The sequence below is a fragment of the Neofelis nebulosa genome, chromosome 7 (genome assembly GCF_028018385.1).
Source record: "Neofelis nebulosa isolate mNeoNeb1 chromosome 7, mNeoNeb1.pri, whole genome shotgun sequence".
Classification (NCBI taxonomy): Eukaryota; Metazoa; Chordata; class Mammalia; order Carnivora; family Felidae; genus Neofelis; species Neofelis nebulosa.
The window spans coordinates 110,254,067-110,266,260 of NC_080788.1; the positions used below are offsets into that span (position 1 = coordinate 110,254,067).

General features: G+C 37.8%; 1 protein-coding gene across 1 annotated transcript in view; it reads right to left on the reverse strand.

Moving 5' to 3' along the window:
* Window positions 1-1,157: 1,157 nt before the first annotated feature.
* KCNH5 (potassium voltage-gated channel subfamily H member 5) overlaps window positions 1,158-12,194 on the reverse strand; it is a 306,423-nt gene continuing 295,386 nt past the window's right edge. The window contains exon 11 of the mRNA XM_058739265.1: window positions 1,158-7,383. Within this exon, the coding sequence (XP_058595248.1) occupies window positions 6,436-7,383 (948 nt within the window). The 3' untranslated portion in view covers window positions 1,158-6,435. The remainder of the gene's footprint in view (window positions 7,384-12,194) is intronic.

Genomic DNA, 12,194 nt, shown 5'->3' on the forward strand with positions numbered 1-12,194 from the left:
GCATCTAAATCTCCAGTTCTAGAAATATTCTAAATGAGAAAAGTTGGATAAGACCCAGGAGGTAAAACACTTGTAAATTTGTGGAAAAGTGAATAGATACCTTTGCAGAGAAAATAAAGAGGGGGGGTGGTGGTGAAGGGCAAATGCCAAAGTAGTACCAATATTAATTAATATTAAGCTTGTGAGTAATGATTGTGTGAAAATAAAGTTTAAGGAAAATATTTTTTTTTGAATCTCAGTATTTTTTTAACATTTATTCATTTTTGAGAGTGAGAGAGAGCATGAGCAGGGGAGGGGCAGAGAGAGAGGGAGACACAGAATCAGAAGCAGGCTTCAGGCTCTGAGCTGTCAGCACAGAGCCTAATGCAGGGCTCTAAGTCATGAACTGGGAGATCATGACCTGAGCCGAAGTCAGACGCTCAACTGACTGAGCCACCCAGGCACCCCATTAAGGAAAATATTTTATTGAAGATCTAAATTTCACAGAAAAGAGGTATGAAAAGCCCAAAAATGTGTCTCTTTTAATGAGAATAGGTCTGTAGCTTTCCTGTTAAAACTGTATTTTCCATAATTCATGTATGGGTACTAGAAACATCTCATATAAGCACTGTTTTACTTAAGGATGAGAAAACCTGATATTAAAGGAGAATGTATGCAACACAGTATGTTTGAATTTATTACTTGCTCAAGTCCTAGGATTGCATTAGGTTTTATAAGTCACATTATTTATTGTTTAAAGAGCTTTTGACATCCACCTGTCTCCTTTTGCTTGTCTAGTGATGTGCCAGTGAGAAAAACAAGCTATAACTATAGGAAGGTGTAGGTTATAGTTTTGTTTCTGTTCAAATAACCCTGTTTTCCTCTTTGTAGATTTGTTCCGGAGATGCAAGTGCAAATCCCATGAGCTTATGTAGCCTGACACTACTAACCTATTTAAAACCTGACTCTGTTTTTGTTTGGATTGTGTAGTCCCACATACATCACCTCTTGGTTTGTTTTCCTGAACCAATAAGAAGAACTTTTCTTATAATGTCAACTCAATCTATATCAACCCTCTAAAAAAATCATATATGTCATTCCCCATTTTGAAGAGCTTTTATTATCTGAGCTGCTAACAACATGTAAGTTGTAAGTACAAAGTTTACACTGAGAGAAAGTGGATTGAAAATATTTATTTACATATGTGTAGAATACATATGTAATGCAACTGTGATTTGGAATGCCATGGGCCTATCACAGAGTGGATACAAATATAAGTGTTATCAACTATTTAGCAAATAAATAAAAAACATTTGAATGGATAGTAAAAAGTCATGGTTAATAATGAATGTTCCGCATAAATCTCTTTTAATATTTCTTAAATATATTGGGCATTTATAATGAACCTTTCTTTAACTTGAGAAATTGTGTCTGCTTTCAAAAGAATGCCCAATTCCCATTTTGTTATAACAGTTTTTAAATTCTGATGTAACAGAAAAATTTAAAAACCCTGTAAGAGATCTAAATGTCTCAGTGTGTAAGATGTTCCCCCTTTGTTACTATGTGCTCTTGGTATTTTCTTTACCCAAAGGGTCACCACCAATGGAGTGACTTCAGGCTTGAGTGTATTCTTTAGGATACAAGACGTATCTTTGTAGAATGAACAAATGTTAACAAAATGAATCTCATTCTCAAAAATAAAATGTTTACATGTTATAAGTGGCTTCCTAGAGTTACCATTATTACTAATCATGTATTATAACTTTTTAAGTTAGAACACTAATTTGGGTCACAATAACATGAGTATTTTTAAGTGTAATTCAAATGATTTTCCTTTTTTTTTTTTTTTTGACCTTTTTTTTTTCCAGTTCAAGATACACATTGAAAAATCAATTGGTCATTGGAAAGGATTCTTTCACAATTAAGAATTTCATTGTAAGAATATCTGCCCACATGGAGCCATGTGTCTTAAGTAAGTCATGATTGTTTTTATACAAAACCGAAAGATGAACTGCTCTGTATCTTGAATACTCAACAATTTTTTTTTTACTTTTTCTCACAAGAATGAGAATTTCTGCTGAGCAGTATGATTAAATAGAATAAACAAAATCATAATATTTACATGTATTTTTCTCTTCTTTCTCTCTTCTCACAAGACATTCACTCCTTCCATGTTTATTTAATAGTTCTAAATTCCCAGATAATTCTCAAGTCTTTTGCTCACATGCCAACGACTGATAATTATTTAGCCATCAGTGTATTTCCCCACCGACTTCTAACAAGAGACACCTCTTCTAAACCCTAGAAAAAGATTTAGAGAGTCTACCTCAGCTGATCTTCTATGAAAGAAAGAAGCAATTAATAATTTATCTTAATGTGATTTTCGTTTGAGAGGAAGATGATTTGCCACCGACCTAACATCATCTTGATATAAGAACGGAGCAGTTCTTATCTTCATTTTATTATTTATTGGTGGGGAAATTGAAGCCCAGATACACCAGAGAACAGTTAATTGGCCCAAAGTGACACTACAATTGTGGCAAAGCTAGATTCAGAATCCAAGATGGAGCTCAGATACTTATCCTAGGATGTTTTCCAAAAGATTGTTCTTTCTTCTCTCCCTTGCCATCAAGACTGCAAGAGAAATATTCTTATATGTAACAAAATATGAAAACACAACATTCACATAATTATAAAATATCCATAAAGTTATCCATGTATGTTATGTACATTCTAGATAAATTGTCTCATTACCTACATAAAATTTTGGAAAAGAGACAGATAAAATAGCTTAAAAGATAAAAATGATACAAGATAGTAGAATTCATTAGGAATATGACACATAATTTCACCAGTACCAACCACTGCACACTTTTAAAAACAGTCACTGCTCTGAAGACTATTTTTTTTAAGTTTTCTAAAAGAATTTAGTAATTTAAAATGGAACAGTAAATGGGCTAGATCTCAGGAGAACAAAATCTCCTTAAATTCATAGAAAGTTGTGATTTGCATTTGGGCTCCAATAGGATGAATTTGCAAAATGGCGTTTTTGTTAGTGGTCATAATTAATATTCCTGTTAGAGCTCTAGGAACTCCAGGAGTATATATTTGTTCTCAAAAGCGGCTTAAAATCCCAAATTTTCGAACTCTCTTGCTCTGGTCTACGTACAGTTTTTTTCACTGAGCACGTAGGACAATTGTACGTATCTGTACAATGTAAGTACAGGTACCTGTACTTCATGTGAGATGAAACTGGTGTCATAATAGAAATCTTCCATTTTAACAATGAAGTATATGTCTCTCTTCGACATCTATGCCCAAACCATTCAAAGTACTATTTATGTCATTGTGGGACACTAGTTGGTATTGTCATCTGCCTTTCGTGTGCCTATTTTCTTTTTATCATAAGCTCTTGTATCTACTAGACCATAGTGCAATAATATCCTAATACAGACTGACAAAACTTGTCCTTATGATGCACAGCTCACATTTCTATTTTTGTTTGGCTTTTGCTATTGCATTACAACCACCTGTCCAGGGTACACCATCTGATCTTATATATTATCATAGAAAAATATTGAAGGTATGTAAGTTGCTTTGAAAAATGTTTGGATTTTCAATACGTATCTATTTACTCCTATTAATACATTGTTCAGAAATATAATAATAAAAATTTTATTCTGGATGCACCGAAAGCATCTATACAGTGTAAGAATAAAACATGCAGTCGTCTGGTCCCCCAAAAGAGAATCTCCTGTCTATGTGCTGGCTGAGGCAACACAGAACATGACTCTGTCACGATTGCACTTATTAAAGCAAGTGTTCACCCTTCATTCAAGTCTGAGTAAGTTCACCTGGTAAGAATTGCAGAATCTGGGAACCGAAAAGACTACTCTATATACAGTGTTTGCTGAACACATGCATTTCTGCTGGAAACAGCAGAGTGCATTCAGCACCTCATCATGTCATGCACATAGGGACAGAGGGGACTGGAGAAGAATGCGTGATAACTGCACCATAAACAAGCAACTGACACATTTTACCCCTTTGTGACAACCTCGAATAGGTCAAAACCACGTTTCTTTCCCACGGATACAAACAATAATATTGTTCGTCGACTGAGTCAATGGCAGAACACAGCAAATATTTGCACCACTAATAGGCAAAGGCGTGGATTGCAGCTTCAAACTACCCTGCTGTTTTAGTCATTCTGATATAGTTTTACACCAATGGTTATTTTTGAAGCACGTGGCTAAAGCTTGACCATTTCTGTACTTAGGTTATACTTACTATTCATTCACCTCTAAAAGCTTAACCAGGCTTGTGTCGTACATGGTTAAATAGAAAATTACCCTGCAATTCAATAAATGTCAGAGGTCAAGAAAAAGGACCCTCCTCGCCATGAAAGCAACTAAGTCTCAATTTCAAGGTTGATTCCTTTTACTGTGATTACCTCATTTTCTTGTGCCTGTGGTAGGTAGATGTCGTAGCATTGCCTGGAGACATGCTCCCCTGCAAACTTCCATGATGAGTAATGGAAGTCGTGGGCACAGAGAAGGGGAAATGGAGCCCCTGGCACATCACATCTGTTCTGAGACTCCTGGATTAAAGAGGCACATCTTGTGGGCATGTGAAGAAGCTCTAATAGATGTTCTAAAATATCCCTTGTTTTTATAAGTTATTTGGTTCTGCACTTCTCCGGTCTGATTGTGATAACCTTTCAGTTCTGGTGGTTTTGTTTGGGGATGCTGAGAGATCGTTAGAAAAGCTCATAAAAATGGCAACAATAGGTCAAAATATGTCCTTTGATTTTGCTGTCATCTGGTGTATATTGTGAATGTATATGTACAGATGGTCCAATAATGTACAGATTCCTGGAATATATTTTCAACGTGATGCAAACAATAACTTCCCTGTTCCCACAATTAGATGTCATGCATGCACCAATTTAAAAGTATGCCTCTTTGATCAACTTCATAACATAGACTTTAGTCAAAAGAAAAAATTCTTCTGGGTTCTTATAAATGAACATGTATTTTATTCTCAATACATACCACTTAAGGGACTGGCTATACACAACTGTTTGTGACTTTTTTTTTTTTAGTTGATAATAGGCACTTTCTAGGAAGAGGATTTATAACTCATAAGACTCTGAAATTCAGTCTTTAGTAACCCCCTTTCATAAATGGATCTGCCTGAGCCACAGCAGTCTACTGTATCAACTCAGCAGAAGTCCTGCAGTAGAACTGTGTGCAAAAAAGCTTTAGAAAATTGTAACCAGAATAAAATTATAGAAAAGCAGTTATCTGAACTGAGCAACTTAACATCTACTTGTTAGTGTTTTTTTGTCACCATGTTTCATGTGTTATCCCTATAAACATTAAGAATCCTGTGTGAACAATTCTGTACCTGTGTTTCATCTTAAGTTACAGATATGTTACAAAATATTGTCTATCTGCTTACATTCTTTTTTATTTTATGTCATTATAGTTAAAATTTTGATATGAGTACTTAGATGTGTTTTGTTTGTTTCTTTGCTAAGAGCCTTTCAACTTCACCTTTGAACAAGTTTTAGAAGTACAAATTTAGAACACTCATCACATTTGGAAAACCAGCATCGCTAACATGAATTGTTAAAAGGCCCTTTTACCCTGTGGTGCAGTTTTTCTATAATAATATACACTATATTAATAGTTTCGTATTTATGGGGTTGGTAAAATCAGCTTACAAGATGGCAGCTGTTCTCCAAGACAGAGGGAGGAGGGATTTCCTTACATAAGCGTTAATGATTACTATCTAAGTATAGTGTTAAAAAAGGAGAGGTATAGTTGAGCAGAAATGCAATTCATGCACAAAACTCGTAGCAATACGTTCTCAGCGTCCCCCACTGCTATCTGATTTAGGCAACAAAACAGTCATTTTGATGGAGCAGACACTGCCTGTTGGGGAAAATAACCTAACACTAAGTTACAGAAAAATATCCTATGAAAAGAGATTATAAAACGGTACCGACGGTCTAAAAGGGCGAACTCTCCCTTGGCATTAATCCAGAATTTTAACAGAACAGTGAGAAAATGACAGCTCGATATACTCAGCCTGAGATCAAATTTGTCATGGCAACATTGGCAGGTTGGACCCTGATTCTTCAAATATTACATTGCCTTGGTTAGCAAAAATCATACTTGTTTTTGTATTAGAATAGAGATTATAAATAAATGTAAAGTGTGCATGCAGTCAACTGCATAATATACAAGCAATATCTATGTTTTAAATAATCATCTTCTTTGGCAGGCCAGAATCCAGCTGGACATGCAGTATTTACATATCAAAATCCATATGGTTTCATCATATTGAAAGCAAGTGAAAATATATATATGTATATACTGTATATACACATGTATGTATATAGATGTATATACTGTTTTTAATATATTAACAAATATATATGTATATATATTAAAAGTGGATTTCATCTTTGTCAGATTCAGGTGACTCAGGCCTTGAAACACTAAAAATATCCTGACATGGTATCTGGGAAGGTACTTGGAGTGGCATCTGGGATTTGGGAGAAGAGGTCTGGGGCGCGCTTTTTTCTGAGAGTATTTTTAAAATTTCTGCCACCTGCTTTTCCAGGGCAGTCATTCTGCAGCTTAGCAGCTGGATGTCCTCTTTGAGTTCATGTTTGACTTCCTGCAGTGTGGTTTGTAAGGCCTGCTCTGGGATGGGATAAAAGGGGTGCTTGGCATCAGCCTGAATAGGGCTGTGCTCCAGCGGACTTCGGGCCTCCCCGGCCTTATCCAAACGAAGGTCACTTTTTGTAATCCCACTGTCACAAGAATCTGTTTTCCTTAATGGGTTTTTGGTAACGCTGTTCTCTGAATCGCTGCCCTTGGGGTCCTCTGACAATAGCCCCATGGACTCCGCTTTCGTGACGTTATTCCAGTCTTCCTTTTTCTCCTCATGGGCGCCCATGTTATTCTTGAGTCGCAGCCATCCTTTCCCATTTCCGTTCTTCATCCTTATGGGGCTGTTGACTTTGAGACATTTGGGGTCAGCGCCGCCGTTGGGCTTGAGTTCCATGGCGTCGCGGTTGTTTTGCTTGAGGGACTCACTGGTTTTCACGTAGGCCAGCGATGTCTGGATGGGTGTGATCTGTGACACGGTGACCACACTGGTGCCCGTGATGGAAGCTCCGTTCTGTAAGGAGCGGCTTTCGACCTGGAGCTGGTTGCGCTCGGGGTCGCTCTGTGTTGACCCCTGATTCCGCAGCTCCTTCTGTTGCTTGAACTTCTGGAAGAGCTTTCGGACGGGGTGGTCCACGGGAATGCTGAGGGTGACCTCATTCTTCTGCCGGAGGCGCTCCTCTTCCTCTTTCTTCACGTCACTGATTTTTCGGAAAATGATCTGTGGAGGGGGAGAGATGTTCAGAACATGATTATGAAGATAGACGAGCTTACAGTTGCGTGCCAGGATGCTGGATGAACTTTCTTTTACTCAGGAAACCCTCAAACACAAGATAAGGTCATTTCTGAAGGGAAAAAAAAATACCCCAATGCCATTTCTTTAACAGATGCGATACACTTAAGACTCAACATGGGAGCACTGACTAAGCTTACTTAGCTTATTTAGTCCTACTCCCTTGCATACGGAAGGGGGAATGTAATAGCTGAATAGAGATGCCTGCTGTTTAGTTTATACTCCCATTTAATAGAAAATAGGTAAATATATATGTTAGTCTATTATATGTGTGTATGCATACGCGTGTAAGGAACTATATTAAATTTCCTTACAATGCATCATTACTTTTTGTATGTTTCCATTCATATGTGAATATATTCAAGACCATTTTTAATAACATCCTCTGCTTAGGGGGTCAAATTATGAGTTCTAGGCTATATAAAAGTACCAAAACATTAGTTTACTAGCATAGCACCTATGTGGGGTGAGAGGAGGGATTAAATTTATTTATGTGGCTCCAGAGGGCAGAACTAGGATCTGTAAGTAAAGTTCCTGAGAGACAAATACCAATTCAATACAGACTTCATTTCAAACTGCTGTCTATTCACAGAATAAACTGCCTTGAACACTCGTGAACCTCAACACCACTAAAATATCCAAACAGAAGTAAGGATGTTGTCCATGTAATACTGTCACGGGTGGGAGATTGGACTCTTTAGATTCCAATATTCTTAAAATTTGTTTTTCATTGTTAGTATTCATTTTTCCCTTATCATTATTCCAACCTACATACAGGATCTTCTTACCTTTTGAAATATTGTAAACAATTTTAGCGTAAAGTGTTTCTCCCACTCAGACTTCAGTTGGTTGCCTCAGACCTAAGTATCATTAACCTTTTTCTGTGCATATTTCCAGAAGGTTTTTTTTTATTAAGTTTTTAAATTCCGGTATAGTTCATGTAAAATGTTCTGTTAGTTTCAGGTGTACAATGTAGTGACTCGGCAATTGTATACATTGCTCAGTCATCATGACTAGTGCCCTCCTTAATCCCCATCACTTATTTCCTCCATCCCCTACCCACCTCCCCTCTGGGAACTATCTGTTTGTTCTCTGTAGTTAAAGTCGGTTTCTAGGTTTGTCTCTCTCTGTCTCTCTCCTTTCCTTTGTTTGTTTTGTTTCTTAAATTCCACATATGAGTGAAACCATATGGTATTTGTCTTTCTCTGACTGACTTATTTTGCTTTATACTCTCTAGCTCCATCCATGTTGTTGCAAATGGCAAGATTTCATGCTTTTTTTTTTTATGGCAGAATAATATTTTACTCTATAGATATATCACATCTTCTTTATCCATTCATCAGTCGATGGACACTTGAGCTGCTTTCATAATTTGGCTATTGTAAATAATGCTGCAATAAACAGGGGTGCATGTATCCTTTGAATTAGTTTTTTTTGTATTTTGAGGTAAATTTTAAATATAGAATTAAATACATAGTTAATGTGCTATTTGATAGGTAACCACAAATAAGTTAGCATAAATTTCACTTAAAATGTCTTCTGAGGGGCGCCTGGGTGGCTCAGTCGGTTGGGCGTCCGACTTCAGCTCAGGTCATGATCTCACAGTTCGTGAGTTCAAGCCCCGCGTCGGGCTCTGTGCTGACAGCTCAGAGCCTGGAGCCTGCTTCAGATTCTGTGTCTCCCTCTCTCTCTGCCCCTTCCCTGCTCATGCTGTGTCTCTCTCGGTCTCAAAAATAAATAAACATTAAAAAAAAAATGTCTTCTGAAAATAATACTGGGAAGAATGTGTAACTCCATCAAGAGAAGTAAAAATGGTCACCTGTAAGAAATTACCACTTATATTATCAGAATTAGAAGTGAATTTAATGAGTGTGAGATTTTTTGCTCAGGTTCCTTCTGAAGAACAAAATAACTGCAGATGAGGTCTGTAAGAAAAATCCAGAAAGGAGTTATAGTAGATACAGTGCTCTCAGAATCAGACAATTTTATGGGGCTGGCAAAATTACTTACCTCATCACCCTCTCTCATTAACTTATTGGTTAGATTAGAGATCTATATGAAGTACACGGCATATAGTAGACACTCAAAATATTCTGGTTATATCCATTGAACTCTCATAAAATCCTGTATATTTGAAACCATTTCCATTACCACTTGAAGCTTCCAGAGTAACATACAAACATTGATTTATACTAGAAACCAATACTACTGATGGTCACTGTGAACAGAAAAGTCAGGGAGATAGAATTCTCTAAGAGCATACTTTCTAAATTGAAATTGATGCACTAGATACAGCTTATCAAGTGGTAATAATCTGTATTTTAAAGTAAATATTGTCTAAATTCAATAACTGTCTATAAAGACCAGTATATTTTTCCCTCCCTAGTGGCACATGAAATTGGGTCTTTTTGAATGATGTAATACTAATCTGAAAGCCCGACATCAAAGCTCTTGCAGTTTAATTGAAAGCTTTTCAAAGGGTTGACATATTTCTTATGCTCCCTAAGTAAACAGAGCTTATGCTGACCCTTCAAGATACTAACACTTTTTAGGACGAGATAGATCCAAACATGGAAACACAAATACCACATTCTGATTTCATCCCATTTCATTGAAAATGTGCTGAATTTCATTTCAGGAACTGACATGAGGGGACAAATGTAAATGACTGACCACATTCTCCTTCCCACTCAACTCTGATCTTTTGGTTTGTTTTTATAAAGGTAATTCCTTAGCCTTTAGCCATAGCCTTCGTGCAATGTAATAACTGAGAGTCACCTTCACATTTGCAATAAAAAGATCTATTTCAGACTCTCAATGAGGGAAGGGAGGTAAATCACACATGAGGATGTTAGATGAAATACAGGGCCTCCATGCAGTATTTGGGACACACTAATACTGAAAAGTCATACATCATTTATCTGAATGGGACATATTGACATTTTAAAACATACTCATTGTTTACCTGAAATTTAAATTTAACTGCATGCCCTGTGCTTTTGTTTGCTGAATTCAGCAATGCTATTGATATGTAATAGACAAAAACATTACTATCTCTGTAGTGTCCATGTGTACTGCTGTGTGAAATTCACAGTTTTTAGAAATTACAATGAAATATTTGGTGTCCCTGGAACTGAGAATCTGGTGGCATCTTATTTGTTGGCTGTATGTTTTAAAATTTCAATATGATGGCTAATGATTGCTTACGATTATTGTGTGCTTAGCAAGTTTAGAATGCTTAGTGATTTAAGCCCATGTAAAACATCAACAAAATAAGCCTTTTGCGGCTTCCCTGACCACCAGCTGGCCCCTCCACACAAACCGAGGATAAAGTGTCTGGACTCCTACTGTTAAGCTGAGAACAGAGACTCTAAATGCCAAACTACGTTGTACAAAGGGAGTCCTGTCACAGAGCCAGGCTGCTGGTCTGCATCAGGGGACAAATGAGATAGAACAAGGTTGTGGATTTTGCCACTATGAACATATAAAAGAAACTGAGAAAGAGAAAGACTAGAGGTTTGGGATATTAGCATCTGAAGTGCTGCACGTTGCTCCTTTCCCTCCAACCCCCCCCCCCCCAGGGGGATAGGAGAGGACAAGGAACTAGACATAGGCCCTTGAGCTTTAGGGGCACTTGGAAACATTGAGATAGGCCCTAACTTCTCTGCTGGAGTTTGCAGAGCAGCAGGACCCACACGTTCGCTCTCTGGAGCCAACCAACATGCTGGAAAACAGCATACACCCTCTTTGTTTCTGCCCATACTTCTGTGTGCCTGGATGGGCATGGCTAGGATCCCGGTGGGCCCGGGAACTAGAGTAGGTAGACGACTGTTATCTCAGCCCCATGGAAGCCAGATGAGGTGAAGATACTCCATGAGGTGGGAGAAGTTACAGCACTCTGTAGAACACTTGCTGCCAGGACCTTTCAGACCATTAAATATGCCACACAATAAATAGTGCCCAGTAGTTGGGTGTGGCCAGCTGAAAAGGCTAACGCTCTGAGGAGTGACCACAAGCCCGCCAGATCTCACAGACAAGCCCTGGGTGCTGAAGTGGAGCCCCCTACCCTTTGCATCAGGCCCACAGGCAATCATGAGCCCAGGGAAAGTAGAAGCAGGTGCAGAAGGAGGGCTGGGAAGAGAGGGTCATGAGGAAATTTCTTACCCAAGCTACAGAATTTGAGCTGGAATCAAACTCAAAACAGTAATACTTGGATTTGATCAACTACTTAACCATAACCAGGCTCTTAAGCCAGAGGTAACTTTGTTTTCCTTAAGTTTATTTCTTTATTTTGAGAGGGAGAGACAGATCACGAGTGGGGTAGGGACAGAAGGAGAAGGAGTGAGAATTCCAAGCAGGAATTCTCTGATAGTGCAGAGAGAATGTCAGAGGGTCTAGAGACCGCGCTATAGTGCAGAGCCTGACACGGGGCTTGAGCTCACCAACCGTGAGATCGTGACCTGAGCCAAGATCAAGAGTCAAACACTTAACCGACTCAGCCACCCAGGCACCACAAGCCGGAGGTAACTTTAAACAAAATTACTGAGTTAGACAGAGGTTACTGAATAGATTAAATTTCTTTTATTACTTTTGGCTTCAGAATGGAAATTATGACTACTGAAAAAAATAATTATTAAAAGTTCGCATATAGCAAAGAAGTCACTTTCACACATGTATTATCTCATTAACTACTGTCATACTACTATTTGATATAGGGCCTAGTATTCTCATGTTACAGA